The sequence below is a fragment of the Monodon monoceros genome, unplaced genomic scaffold (assembly GCF_005190385.1).
Source record: "Monodon monoceros isolate NGI ecotype Baffin Bay Population unplaced genomic scaffold, NGI_Narwhal_1 Super_Scaffold_6, whole genome shotgun sequence".
In the NCBI taxonomy this organism is placed as follows: domain Eukaryota; kingdom Metazoa; phylum Chordata; class Mammalia; order Artiodactyla; family Monodontidae; genus Monodon; species Monodon monoceros.
The window spans coordinates 75,409,310-75,424,217 of NW_021703783.1; the positions used below are offsets into that span (position 1 = coordinate 75,409,310).

Below are 14,908 nucleotides of genomic sequence, written 5' to 3' on the forward strand. Positions count from 1 at the left end.
TGCCAAAAACTTAGTTACATAAAGTCATGAAACAAAGTACAATGACGGCCTTGGCAAGCCAGAATTTTCCAGAACTGTAAAACAGTGCTTTCTAGGCTGAAAGTGATGAATTCTATCACTAAAGATGAGGAAGAAACCAGAACTACTAAGGCATCATTCATAGTTGCGTAGCACAAATGGGTATGTATGTCACACCTTTGACCAGAAGCTTACGAACCAGCCAAAAAGTTATTGAGAAGTTTTTTTTGGAGAAAAGTCGGAATAAGTTACTGGTAGAATTACTATCAAAAGACACTGTTGGGGCTTCCCTGGTGGCGCATTGGTTAAGAATCCACCTGCCAATGCAGGGGACACAGGTTCAAGCCCTGGCCTGGGAAGATCCCACATGCCGTGGAGCAACTAAGCCCGTGCACCACAACTACTGAGCCTGTGCTCTAGAGCCCATGAGCCACAACTACTGAGCCAACGTGCCACAACTACTGAAGCCTGTGCACCTAGAGCCCGTGCTTTGCAACAAAAGAAGCCACGGCAATGAGAAGCCCGCGCATCACAACAGAGTAGCCCCCGCTCACCGCAACTAGAGAAAACCCGCGCACAGCAACGAAGACCCAACACAGCCATAAATAAATAAATAAATAATTTTTTTTTTTTTAAAGGCACTGTTGGACATTATCAGTAGTACACAAGGTAAACAATTAATGCTGCTGTTTTGTGAAATATGAAATAGCAAGTGTTCCAGACTATGGTGATCCAAACTTTGTATGCTCTTAATGTGTAAACAAAAAGGGAGAACAAAGTATTCATTGTATGTCTTCTGTGTAATCACTTCTTAAAAATCTGTGTTACAGATACTCCATTTTGTTATTTTGTGAGCTGTGACATAAGCTGGAAAATGAAGGGATATTGTGGCCAGTGCTGACTTAGCATCAGCTATGTGTGCTGTAAGGAAGGACATTACAGTTTGAATAAAAAGAGGTTTGGGGGCTTCCCTGGTGGCGCAGTGGTTGAGAGTCCGCCTGCCGATGCAGGGGACACGGGTTCATGCCCCGGTCCGGGAAGATCCCACATGCGGCGGAGCGGCTGGGCCCCATGAGCCATGGCCGCTGAGCCTGTGCGTCCGGAGCCTGTGCTCCGCAACGGGAGAGGCCACAACAGTGAGAGGCCTGCGTACCACAAAAAAAAAAAAAAAAAAAAAGAGGTTTGGCCCCGTCCCCAGCCCCCAGGCCTCCTCCCAGAGAACAATTAGCAGGCAAGAGTGTACCTCATGATCTTAATTGAGTTGGGAGTCAACAAACTAAGGTTGTTGGGCCAATTTGTATTCCCTCTGTGCCTTTTTATATGGCTGGTGAACAAAGAATGGTGTTTTACGTTTTGTTTTGTTTTTTTTCTTTGCGGTACGTGGGCCTCTCACATTCATTGGTCTATATATTGTCTGTGGCTGCTTTCACACTACTGCAACGGACTTGATGAGTTGCAACAGAGACCATATGGCCTGCAAATCCTAAAATATTTACTATCTGGCCTTTTACAGAAGAAGTTTGATGACCCTTGAATTAGAGTAACTCCACTTTGATCCATCTTATTTATTGTTCTTCCGCATGAGAGTTCATTTGAAGAAAGGGTTCTACTGCCTTAAAAACAAGTTTTGGGTTTTTTTCTAAAGTATGTAAACTTTTCCAAAGGTCAGCCCAAAGAGCTAGCGTTCTTGTTCTTTTGCCACTCTGGGGGCAGAGCAGGGTGGGGTTCACAGTTCAGTTTGAAAATACAGATTGGGTAACTCAAGGCAATATTTGAAGATACATTATGGGTGATGAAAAAATTAACCATTTGTGCCACCAGAGATTTTAAGTCTGATAACAGGGATAAGACAGTAAATTCTTCCTGCTTATTTTTAAAATTTTTGCGTATTTTTCTCAAAAGAGAAATTAAACATAGCTTAAAAGGAAGGCATCTGACTCATCTTCCTGTTCCCTCAAATTAATAGCCAGTGAATTGCTACCAGTCCAGCAAATGCCCACTCTTCCTCATTTTTCCAGACTCAAAGATATATTCCCTAAAAGCGTTGGTCTAATTTAGCTACCTCTCCTCTATTTCCATAGCAACCAATACATTCTTGTAATTATTAATTTGCTTCCTGTCTCTGTACTAAACTATAAGTAAGCTTCTTTGGTGTCTTCCTCTCTAAACACAGGAGGGAGTATTTGTAATTTTAGGTAATATAGCACAATATTTCAGAGCGCTCGCTTTGGAGTCAGACCTATCCAGCTTTCTCTAGCTTAGTGAATCTTTCCTCATCTATGAAATGGGAATAACAATAGTAATGATGATGGTAATTTAGTTTGTTGTAAATCTTAACTAAGACGATGCGTGTAAAATGCTTAGTTGAGGTTTTGCCACATAGCACTATGTCATCTGAGTGACTGTTGTTATTGTATCTCTAATATCTGACATAATGTCTTTTTTTAAGTATTAAAAATCTTGTTGAATGGAATCAAGGTTTATTTTAAACATTTACCAACTTTGTGCTTTAGAGAAGGCTAAAAGTTAAAATTAAAGCTTGCCACTTATCTAGAAAGAGTTATCCCATGTATTTTCACTCAATAGTGATGATGATGTTTCTGTTCGATGTTCTTTTCTTTTTTGGTCTGTTCCAAAACCTGTGCTCTTTCCACATAGCTCTTAAAAGTTGAGGTATAAATTGAATGCTTACTATGCGCCAAGGACTGTTCTAAATGCTTTATATTTATTTAGTCCTCGTAAGAACCCTATGAGTTAGGTATTAGTTATTATTCCTGTTTTTAGATGAGACAGCCAAAGCAGAGAAGGATTATAATTTGCCATGGGTTACCAAGCTAGTAAGAGGCAGAATTAGGATTTGAAATCCACAGTCTGGCTCCAGAGTTTGTGTTCTTAACCTGCACAAACCTACCTCTCTTATTTGCTATATGCTTTATGTAGGCATCTTTTAGGTAACTTTCTTGGAGTTTTAAGTTTGTTTACAGTGCTGGCATATGATACATAATACTCATTTGTGCTTGAATGAATCAATATGATGGTATGATAAATTTATAATTGATATAGTATGATCATTGTTTAATTCTTCTTGGCTTCAAGTAATAACTATTTTTCACTGTAGGTCCTTTTCGGAGCTATCTTTAGCCAGGATTAGCTATTATGAAGCAATCTATTCTAATACTACAAAAATTTGGACAAAGAAATTGCTTAACAAATCTACTTATATTCCTAAATTCATTTTTTCTTGCTGGTACTCACTCAAAAAAAAAAAGTCTGTGTTTTATTTAGTTTTTCCTTTTTTGGGTTACTCTGTTGAATTGTTTGTTGATTTTTTTTTTTACTGTTACGTGGCATTGTGACGGATAATTCAATTCTTTATAGAAGAAGCCTTAAAGAATTTGGGCATACTTGTAATAATGTTGAATTTGGCCTCTAAAACTTCTGAAATACAGTTGACCTTTGAAACATAGGGGAGTTAGAGGCACCCACCCGCGTATAACTTCACAGTCAGCCCTCTCTGTTCTCAGTTCCTCTTCCCGGTCTTCAACCAAATTGTGTAGTGCTATAATATGTATTTATTTTTAAAAATCTTCATCAAAGTGGAACCCCACAGTTCAAACCCTTATTGTTAAAGGGTCAACTGTAGTAATGATCTTGAAATTTACTTTATGTCTCTTTCAGAATTCTCCACTTTACCAGTACTTACAGGATCTGGGACACACAGACTTCGAAGTATGTTCTTCTCTGTCACCAAAACCAGAAAAATGCACAGTGACAGAGGGACAACAAAAGCCTCCTGCAAGAGCCCTGCCAAAAGTAAGAAGGCATACTCATTCTCCTTGACTCAATCTTTTGTTCTTTACTGATTATTTAAACTGCCTTTACCCTTATCCTTGCAAAAAACAGAAAAACACCTTGTTGGCACCTTCATGTTCTCCCTTGCACTGGTAAGACTTTAATTTTTATTTCATCAGTAGTATGTGTCTGTTTAGATAAACATGAATCCTTGCTGTTTTGGACTATCTCATGGGTAGTTTGTATAATGAATTAAAATTAATATGATTGAAGATTAAAATATATTACATATTTAAACATTGAAGTTATCTGGAAGGAACCAGAAAAATAAACTAAAACCTTAATGAGAACCCAACTATAGGATTCCTATAGTAACTAGAATTTTTTTCTTTGAGAGAGATTGGGATTGACATATATACACTAATATGTATAAAATAGATAACTAATTTTTAAAAAAAAGAAAAAAATAGTGGGATAGCAAGTGCAGACAAAAACAAAAAAATTCTTTTAAAGAGAATGCAAAAAAAACAAAACAAAAAAAAACAAAAAAAGAATGCAAATTATAAGAAAGCAAATTAATACTTAATAAACAGTTTCAAGGATATATGATAGAGTGAGTGTATTTACCTCAATTTCTGATGCCCTTTATATCTGCGGTATCATTTACTTTTATACAGTAAATATTTCATAGTTGATGTACATCATTGTGAGGCTGAGATACTAGAAGAAGCCACCAATAATTATGTTCTATAAAATACATTTACTAGATTGATTCATGTTTTATTAGCTGTATTTATTAAAATAAGAAAAATTCCAGTATATTTCAGTTTTAACAAAAGGAATTCTAATTTAACAGAAAAAACTATAACCAGATTACCTCATTTCTCAAGCATTCTAGTTTAATCAGTGTTTTATTATAATTCAAGTTCCTTTTGGGAGGAGGATTTTAAAGTTTTCAATTAGTCATTTACTGTGTGTGATAGAAAGGAAAAGATCTTTCCTTCTGTACTTCTTAGAAAAACTCTAAAATGTGAGGTAACCAAGCTGGGCCCAATTGCAACAGCAGAGTAAACACCAGAGAAATGTTTTTTTTTTTTCCACTAACACTCACAAGGTGGGAGTTAGGGGAGCAAGAGTCCTCTGTACTTAAACCCTTTCTTCTCCTTGCTCCTTTCAAATATGAATGTTCCTGGGAAAAGTTTTGAAAGCAAAACCTAAAGATATATCTAAAAGATTATTGGGACTTCCCTGGTGGTCCAGTGGCTAAGACTTCGCGCTCCCAATGCAGGGGGCCCGGGTTCAATCCCTGGTTGGGGAACTAGATATCACATGCTGCAACTAAGAGTTTGCATGCCGCAACTGAAGATCCTGCATGCCACAGTGGGGATCCTGAGTGCCGCAACTAAGACCCGGCATGGCCAAATAAATAAATATTTTTTAAAAAATAATAAAAATAAAAGATTATTTACAGACTAAAATTTGAATTTGAGATTACTTGGCAACAAAAGACAAAGAATGGGCCAAGGGATAGTGCTGGGGCAGGAAATGGACATTGACCTCTTGTGTGTGTGAGTGTGTGTGTGTAAACTTGGGTTTTGTAAGTATTTAATTTTCATTTATGACAGGTATTTTTACATATAGAAATGTTGTTATTAATTTATAAATAAATGAGAGTTTAAAATTTCATCCTCTTAGAAATAGAGGAACAGTAAAAAGCATAGCCAGAGGGTGTTTTTCAAAATTACCACATGTCTAGAAAATTCATTTAGTCTTCATATTACACATTTCAACTGTACAAGCTATATCTTTCTAGAATGGGGCTTTTCTAGATATGAAGCAGCTAAATTTTAGAAAGATTTGCTATTCCTTCTTAGGGGATATATTTTTAGAATTGCCCCCCAAATTCTGTTCAAGCTATGAAGTAGCAGTTATTTTCTTTGGAAAGCAAATTTTCTGTATGAGTTCATGATGAAACAGTTATTAGCATTAATCACCCTTTTTAAACTTTTTTTTTTAATGTGATTGTTAAAGTACTTATTGAGTAGTCTGTACTGGTATTCTTTTCATGAGTATTCATTCTCTGTATATTTTTCTGGTTTCTGTTCCTGTGATTATTCTTAAACATTCCTCCCACAAAGTTTCAGCATCAGTCCTCTTTGCTTGATCTGTTTTCTCTGAGCTATCTCATCTACTTTCTTACCCTCATTGGCCACTTTTGTTTATTCTCCATTTTCACTGAGTTCCAGATACTTGTTAGACATTTCCATTTGCCTGTGCTCCAGGCAACTCAGATTCAACATGTCTAAAACAACTTTTTTTTCTCAGCATTCCTGAAACAAAATATTCTTTCTGTATTCCCAAATTACCACCCTCTCAATTATCTTGCAATTTCCCATCACTCCCACATTGATTTGGTCATTAAGTGACTCAACTTCTTTGTCTCTAAAAGCCAATCCTTACTTATTACCATTTTTGCTACCCTAGTTCAAGGCTTTATCATTATTTATCTGGGCTGTTGTATATCCTTCTAATCATGCTTCTTGGCAGAGCTCATTCCCTGCTAGTACAGCCTCTGCACTGTTGCCAGTTATTTTTCTAAAGTGCTGATTTTTATTGTTTCACTTCCTTATATAAAAACCTTTGGTGACTCCTCACAGTCTATAGGATAAATTCTAAACTGTTATTAAGACCACAGTCTTTTACAATCTCAGTGTACCTTTTAAACTTCATTATTCTTCCCTTGGGTCTTAACTGTCCCAAACTTTGCCACCATCCCCAATGGCATGTACTTCCATGGCTCTCTCCTTTATTCATCCTTTCCCCTTGCCTGGAGTGTTCTTCCCTCTGTTGTTATTAAATTCCTATTCATTTATTAGGGCTTAGCTCCAGTGTCAGCTCCTCTTGACCTCCTTTTTCCCACACTTTTTCAGATTTTACATTGGTTTGTAATTATTTGTACTGTCTCTTCTAAGTTCTTGAAAACAGCAGTTACGTATATTCATCTTTGTTCCCATGACCCTTTTTCAGTACCTGGAATATAATAGTCACTCAATGAAAGTAAACTCCATTTACTGGCCTGCTCAGGAAATGGGCTATTAAGGTAAATTGAATTTTTGATTGATTCAATAATATAACTTTTATTTCAATATGAGACAGTTTTTCTAAAATTGATTATCTTTCTGCCTTAGTATTATAGAATGAAATGCTGTTAATATTTGAGAATTTGGAGTACTTGGTTTTCATTTTGAAATACATACCCAATACCATCGTCATGTGGACATAGGTAGTATATAGTGTACCCAAGATACGTAGGTTTACAGGTCTCATTCCAAACTCACTGAATCTGAATCTTTAGTTGGGGGGCCCAGGAGTATGTTTCTGACTGAATCCTCCAGGTGATTCTGATGTGTGAGTAAATTGGGGATCTAATAAGGAGGCTGCAACACGCTGGCAAAGCATGTAATATAACCTAGATGACTTTTTTCTTCCTTTTTCTGATAAAAATTATGATTAATTAGAAGTAAGTTATTTGAAGTTTTTCTGCTATTGAGGTGTGGTTTAATAATCCTTTATAATGTCATTCCTCTCCTTCAGCGAGGCATCCTGTTAAAAGTGGCTGAAACCATCAAAAGCTGGATTTTGGTTCAGTGCAGTAAGAATGATGACTTACTTCACAAGTTGGTGAGTGTTCACTTTACTTCTTTTTTGTCACTTTTCAGGACTCCGGTTTATTAGTGAGAAAATTGATGAATCCGAATTTGTTTTGCTACTGATTTGGGCAGTGATTGATTTTGATTAGAAATTCTGGGCTGTTCTTCAAAAGGAGACTGATCTGCTTCATGAAGTGTTAAAGTTTGTTTGTATCACCTAAGGGGAAAAAAAAAGGAAAGGAAGTTCTTCAGTAACTGGGGATCTTTGCATTTGGACTCATTAGTATTATCTTCTAAGAGGTTATTAGCCACTGAGAATAGGATATTCTGGTAATTATTGAAGCCCTATTTGTTAGATTACTCATTTCCTGCTGCCGTCTTCCTCCATTGACAGGTATTCCTCTCCGTGAGGAAGGGAATAGATCTATTAGTGGGATCCTCCCCCTTTTCGTTAGGAACTTGACTGTCTCTATTCCACAGCCTATGTTTACAAAGTTTGGGCAAAATCAAGAGTGGTTCCTCCCTAATTTATTTATCATTAATCTACCATTCTCTGACAACTTCATATATAAAATTTAGTCTTCCGGGACTGATAAATCACAGAATTTCCCAAAGACTAGCTTGATCTCTGAGCCCCAAGAGGGAGTACATCTTAACAATATGAAGTCTAGGTAATATAGCTTAAAAAATTAAAGTTTTAAAATTCTTATGACTCTCACAAGTAAGCAGATTTCAGAATCTTCTGCTGCCCTGTGACCTTAAGATGATAATTATCATTCTTGTAAACTGTCATTTGTCAAAGGATGTTTACAAAGTGCTTTCACATTTTGATTTGTTAATCCAAACGCTGTATAAGGTTTAGTGTGTTTTACCATTTGGAAGCCTGAGGTTCAGACATTTCAGTTTGGTTAAGAATACTTATTAAGTGAATTGTTGAAGAATGTTCAGCTAGAAAGTGAATCAGAATTTGAACTCGGGTCTCCTGGTTTCAAATCCCAGGCTCTTTTCATTATAATGTACCACCTTTCTAGCTTGAGTATTACTATGTTTTGACTGACTAAAATTACTTTTTTAGCAATCAACATGGGCAAGTTCTCTGTTCAGGGTTTCGTCTTCATAGGTGTGTTGAAAAGGTCAATGAAGTGTCTTGTCATCTACGTAGACATCATTCTCTAGCCAGGTGGAGCCATCCTCATTCTTCAGTGATACTAGGACACTGGTAAGGTATATGGATCCATATACATTTTTCTGTGGTTTAATCATAGTCTGCATAGCCCTGATCTTTTCATTCTTGGTTCTTTATCACTGGCCACATGCTTCATGTCATATTTCACTGTAAAGTACCAGCTTCTGAATGCATCCCTTTTGTGCCTATATTATGCAGAATTGTAGGAAGTACATTCCTGAGAAATAGTTTACTAGTAATGGAACAAGGAATTGCCCAGTTAGCATCTGTCATGAGATTGCTTGACTTTTCCCCTTGATTATGAAATATTTTAAAATTTGTTATCTATACAGACATTGAACCAGTCTCTTCCTTTTATAAAGATACTGGCAATTGCTCCATGATATCTGAACATTTTACCATTGTTCATTTTCATTAAGGTAATACTTTTCTTCTTAAAGATTAAAAAAAAAAATTCCTTTATAGCAAGTATGATGTTAGTGGTATTGGCACTTTTTAAGTGCTTTTTAGCCTATAAAGTGCTGTCATACATTATTTAACTTGATCCTCATCAGCTTTATTAAATAGCACTATATATTAAAAAGCGTGTAAGATCATTGAAGTATATTGACACATGAATAAGTTCTCTTCTCCATCCCTAGGGGCCGAAATAGAAATCTCTTTATTCTTTAGCTGTGCTTCTCATAGTCTTTTCATTCCATCCAAGCGGAATTCTTCCTAAGTTATCTTCTCATGCTATTTCTCTGTTTAAATTCTAAAAAGATCCCTACTACCTATTAAATCAAGTCCAATTCATCACTTTGGCTGGCATGAAAGAGTCTGCATAATTTGGCCCTAATCTACCTTTCCAGCTTTATCCCCCAATATTTTCATCAGCCCAATACACTCTTCCTTTTCCTTTATTCCTTGCCTATTCTCTATGTCTATATTTGTACTATTATACTGTGAAATTTGTTCCATTTTTCTATTTTTGGAATCTTTCCAATAAGCAGTACTAGCTCTTCCTCAAGGCCTTTCCTAGAAACTTTAGTCTGTTGGATCTCTTATTTTCTGCAACCACCTTGTAATAATTATCTATGCTATGTTCTGTAAGTTTTTGTATTCTGTGAGCTTTTCTTTATTGTATTTTTAATTATTTCATATGTACTAACAACACTAACAGCTAACACTTACATAGCGCTTACTGTGCGCCAGATATTCTTAGTAGTTTATAAATACTCACTCATTTATTCCTTGCAACAACCCTGTGAAGTGGGTACTGTTATTATCCTCACTTTGCAGATGAGGAAACTGGAACAGAAAGGTTATATTAACTTGCTTAAGTTGTGGGACCAAAATATAAACCCAGGCACTAAGTCTTGATACTTGTTGAGGGCAAGCCAAAGTTCACGTAGCACACCTTCCCCCAGCACAGAGCACCCATACTATTAATACTGCCTCGAATCACACTGGTTTTGGGGAGGCTTTATCCCAGTTCTGCAACAGGTCTGATGCCAAGGAGTGGTGTTGAAGAAAGTGAGTTCCTGATTAAGCAGCATGCTCATAAGAGGGTCTGTGAAGAGGAAGAGTTCCCAATCTGCATTAACAGCCTCCCCCTCTCTGTCAGCCTTAGCCTTCATTTAATTAGGCTTCTTTAAACTTAGCCCTATACAATTACTTAGAGGTCTCATAAAAGGCCTGATTTCAAGTTTTTGTAGCAAAAGTTTTATTTTTAGTACTTGTATTTGAATATGGTCATGTCTGATTGGGGAATCCAAACCAAATTATAAGGCCAATATGTGAAGGTTTATTTTAAGGATTACTGGAAAAGCTACCATGCTCCACCCCCTGCCCTCCTGCCTTCCTTTGCCCACCTGCTCTCGCTACCCTGCAGCCCACTTCCCCCTCTTCACCCCTAACAGTAATATAAAGTGAGTTGTGCTGTTCTCTCTTTATGAAAGTGGGGTGGAATGTCGAAAAACTAAGTAGTTCCTAATGTTAGGATTGTAAGAGAGAGGAGGCAGTAGTTCAAATATGAACCATAAAAGTGCTGCACAGGTATGTGCAGGGTGTATCAGTAGATGGTAAAAAAGCCTTATAGGCTAAAAGGAAGATCAGCATTCCACTGAGATTTTTTTTTTTAGATAATTAAAAGAAATATATCCAAATAGTCTTAATATTAAAAATATTCTTCGCCTTCTCTAAAAGTGATGTATAGCCCATGACCAAGAGGATATGTGCTGTTAGTGTATGGATCACTGCATAGTGTATGGATCTGTAGTGTATAGATCACTGCTTAAGTCCTCATGGTTAGCTCGGGCTAGAATCTGTGGTGTGGGAATGATTAAGAAGAGCAAACCCACTGCCCTCAAACCCTAGACCTAACTGGTTTTACTTTCATTGCTAAGGGTCTTGTCCATTAGAAGTTCTCTTTATTTTTATCATACAATAGTATCTCCCTATTCCTAAGTTTAATACAACATAAAACTAAATTTTCTGGTAGAGAAGACTATATTCAGGGAAGAAGAATCAACTACCAAAGACTTAGGCTTTGAAATCATAATCCTGGAAAGTTACTTAATCTCTTTGAGCTTCAGTTTTCTCCTCTGTAGAATGGACAGGAGGATGATAATGTACATCACAGGGTTACTGTGGAATTGCTCTAACATTGCTATCTCATCTCTCACCCCTCCACCAGGTACACGCTGCAAAAACTAATATTGGTGACTTGCAGGTCCCCAAACTAGAAGAGACTTGCTTTCATTCTGTCTCATCCCATTCTTCCAACTCTTTCATCTGGTTCATCCTTTAAGATTCAGTTTAGGCATCACCTCTTTTACTTTCTCTTTGTTGCAGGTTTTGTTCCTTCTGTGCCATTTTCATAATAACCTAGTTATACCTCATCACACTTCTTTGCACTTACTTTTCAGTCCTCTGCGTTAGACTATGAACTCTCTAAGAGTAAAGTCTTGTATGTCTTGTTCATTTTTTTATGCTTTTGATGTCAGGCATGTTGCCTGGTATGTATTCCTTGATAGGTGGGTAGAAGGAAAAGAGGGAGGAATAAATAAGCTGGTATATGTGAAAGCATTTTGTAAACTATAAAGTGCTATGCACATGTTTTTGTCATTTTGTATTATATTCCTTAATGATGTATTTTTAATACATTCTAAATGTCCATTTTTAGAAAGCCTTGATCCTGCTGATGTAATTCTTAGATATTGGCTATATTGTTACAGCATCCAGGGACAGCATCTTCTGTTACAGGATTATATTTTCCATGTTGTTTTCCAACAATTTAATTAATTAGGCTTAACTCAACAGGTTTATTAATCTGTAATTACTTCACATCTGTTTATTAAAAATATATATTTCACTCACATGTGGCTCCATAAAGTCTGCCTCAGTCTTTATTGTTTCACATTTATAATGAAAATAAAACCCTCTCCATCATACTGAAAATAGATTGACTATTGTTTCTTCTTCTTGGAATCTGTACTAAAAATAAACACCTCTAATTTTATTAGCATGGTAGGAGCTTAATATTTAATACAAAATTATGCATGTATTAATACCTCTCTTCCGGTCTTTTAATGTCAAGGATATTGGATTCCGACTCGACTCACTACATACCATCCTGCAACAGGAAGTCCTGTTACAAGAGGATGTGGAACTGATTGAGCTACTTGATCCCAGTGTCCTGTCTGCAGGGCAACCTCAGCAACAGGAAAATGGACACCTTCCAACACTTTGCTCCCTGGCGACCCCTAATATTTGGTACTGTCCAGAAAACATTTATCCGTTGCTTACATACAGAGTATTACCAGAGGAAATCCATCATCACGCTCTCCATTATAAAGGCATTATAAACATTTTAGCATTTTAATTAATGTAATGACATGCCAGAGGTTAAAAAAAAAAAAGTCCCTTTCTAAAGTAAATACTATTTCAAGTGAAGGTGGAAAAAATATCCAGTTTGATTATTATATATTTTCAACTCAGTATAGTTAGTGCTGTGTTTAACAACCCAATAAGCAGGTATAACGTATGCCAAAAAAAAAAATCTCTCTTACCCATATACCTATACACATGTGCTCATGAAGGCCTAGCCAGTGCTTTATGTTTCTTTACCATTAATAGATTACGTAGTAATTACATTGTAGAGGCACCAAGGATAGGACACGGGACATGGAGATAAACAGTTGATTCCTGCTTTGTTGGATGAGAAGAGATCATAGACAATAGACAATTCAAACTATCTTAAAACTTGTCAGCCACTTAAAGTATTTGGATCTAATGCAGAAGTCTCAGGCCATAATCTGTTAAAAAGAAATATATATGTATAGTAAAAAGGGATTATATATACAGAACTGTGAATATCCTCTTCCTATTAAAGTATGCGTTTATTAAATGAACTAAATTATTGCTCGAACTGTTCAAGTTATATGGGCAGTTACATTCATTGGCCTCAGTGTTCTGAATTTATCTGTCTTTCCTGTCACATTGACAAATGCTTCATATTGTAATAGATAGCAAAGTATGGTGTTTCCCAAATATGTAGTCACTCAGATATCATGATGAAGTAAAGCATCTTATCCTTTAAAAATATAAGAACTTAAGGAGCTGCTAGAAGGAAGCATAGGTTTTAAGAATTTTATAACTTTATATTCAAGTTTTCTTTGACCTCAAATGTCATTAAGCAATTCTGAGCCCTATAAATACGTTATAGACTTTGCTATAAATACATAAAAGTATATGATGAGATTTTGCTTTATGATATTACCAATATTGTCTAACAGTAAAAGATTCCAAGGGAAATTAGGGCAGGCAAATATTTATTAAGACGCATTCTTACATTTTCTTTATAGTTTGACTATATAACTGTCTTCAAGTAGTGTTGATGTTGTTTTTTGGATATCCTCAGATACAGCTCCCCTATATTTACCTCTTTCTATATTTTCACATTTTCATCTAAGCCTTCATTGCTTGAATGATGTATGTTAGTCTGTAGATTTGTAATTGACCTAAATTTTAAAAATTTCATACATATTTTGACTTCAGTTAAAGCAGTGTAAAAATACAAAGCTTGTCCATATTACGGTCTGCAATAAATATGTATATTTCCAGAATTGTGGTGATGGTTATTTAAAATTAATGATAAAATAAAAAATAAAATTAATGATAAAATAAAATAAGATGGGGCTTCCCTGGTGGCGCAGTGGTTGAGAGTCTGCCTGCTGATGCAGGGGACATGGGTTCGTGCCCTGGTCTGGGAAGATCCCACATGCCACGGAGTGGCTGGGCCCGTGAGCCATGGCCGCTGAGCCTGCGCGTCCAGAGCCTGTGCTCCGCAACGGAAGAGGCCACAACAGTGAGAGGCCTGCGTACTGCAAAAAATAAATAAATAAATAAAAATAAAATAAAATAAAATAAGATGACTTTATTCAAAGCAATTACTCATGAAGTATATATTATTTCTAATTGGAAAAATGCTTATATTTTCTTGAGGTATTATATGTTTTTGCACAGATAATTAAAGTCTAATTTTAGGGGAAAAGACCTCATGATATCTCCAAATATTAAAGATTTTTAGTATTAAAAATTAGTAAAAATTAAAGTTTTTTTAAATTTTATATTTGTAAAATCAGATTTTAAAACCTGTAATTTGTTTTTAGGTTAAAAAGCACATATCTTAAAAAAAAAAAAAAAAAGGTTTTTTCAGAAGATACCTATTTATGTCCTTTACCTAAACTGATTAGCTCTAGACAGTGGGTATCTAGCAACTAGACAGTGGTGCTAGATATTTTTTAACTGTTTCATATTACTTTTTAAAATGTCATATTTTATAAAGTCATACTTTATAAAGAAGCTAGCATTTTATCTATTTTAGGAAACCTGAATTGCTGACTAAAGTAACTCATCTTTCTCTGGACTGATGGATCTCATTTTTTTGGCTTTTCTATTCTAGGGATGTCTCAGTGCTATTTGCCTTCATTAGTTTGCTCATTATGCTTCCCACTTGGTGGATTGTATCTTCCTGGCTGCTATGGGGAGTGATTCTATTTGTTTATCTGATCATAAGAGCTTTGAGATTATGGAGGACAGCAAAACTACAAATAACCCTAAAAAAATACAATGTCCATTTGGAAGATATAGCAACAAATAGCCGAGGTTTTACTAACCTCGTGAGAAAAGCTTTACGCCTCATTCAAGAAACTGAAGTCATTTCCAGAGGATTTACACTGTGAGTTCATTTTTCATTTTGTTTTTTAAATAATTCTTT

The 14,908-nt window shown here is 35.9% G+C and overlaps 1 protein-coding gene across 12 annotated transcripts in view; it reads left to right on the forward strand.

Annotated features, from left to right (window-relative positions):
* VEZT (vezatin, adherens junctions transmembrane protein) overlaps positions 1 to 14,908 on the forward strand; it is an 86,499-nt gene that overhangs the window by 30,696 nt on the left and 40,895 nt on the right. For 7 of the 12 annotated variants that reach the window (XM_029205146.1, XM_029205139.1, XM_029205144.1 and 4 more), the window contains exons 2-5: positions 3,697 to 3,831; positions 7,405 to 7,491; positions 12,227 to 12,402; positions 14,594 to 14,869. In XM_029205146.1, the coding sequence (XP_029060979.1) occupies positions 3,697 to 3,831; positions 7,405 to 7,491; positions 12,227 to 12,402; positions 14,594 to 14,869 (674 nt within the window). Of the gene's footprint in view, positions 1 to 3,696; positions 3,832 to 6,837; positions 6,911 to 7,404; positions 7,492 to 12,226; positions 12,403 to 14,593; positions 14,870 to 14,908 lie in introns of all 12 variants that reach the window. The other 5 variants (XM_029205143.1, XM_029205142.1, XM_029205151.1 and 2 more) reach the window with 4 other exon arrangements.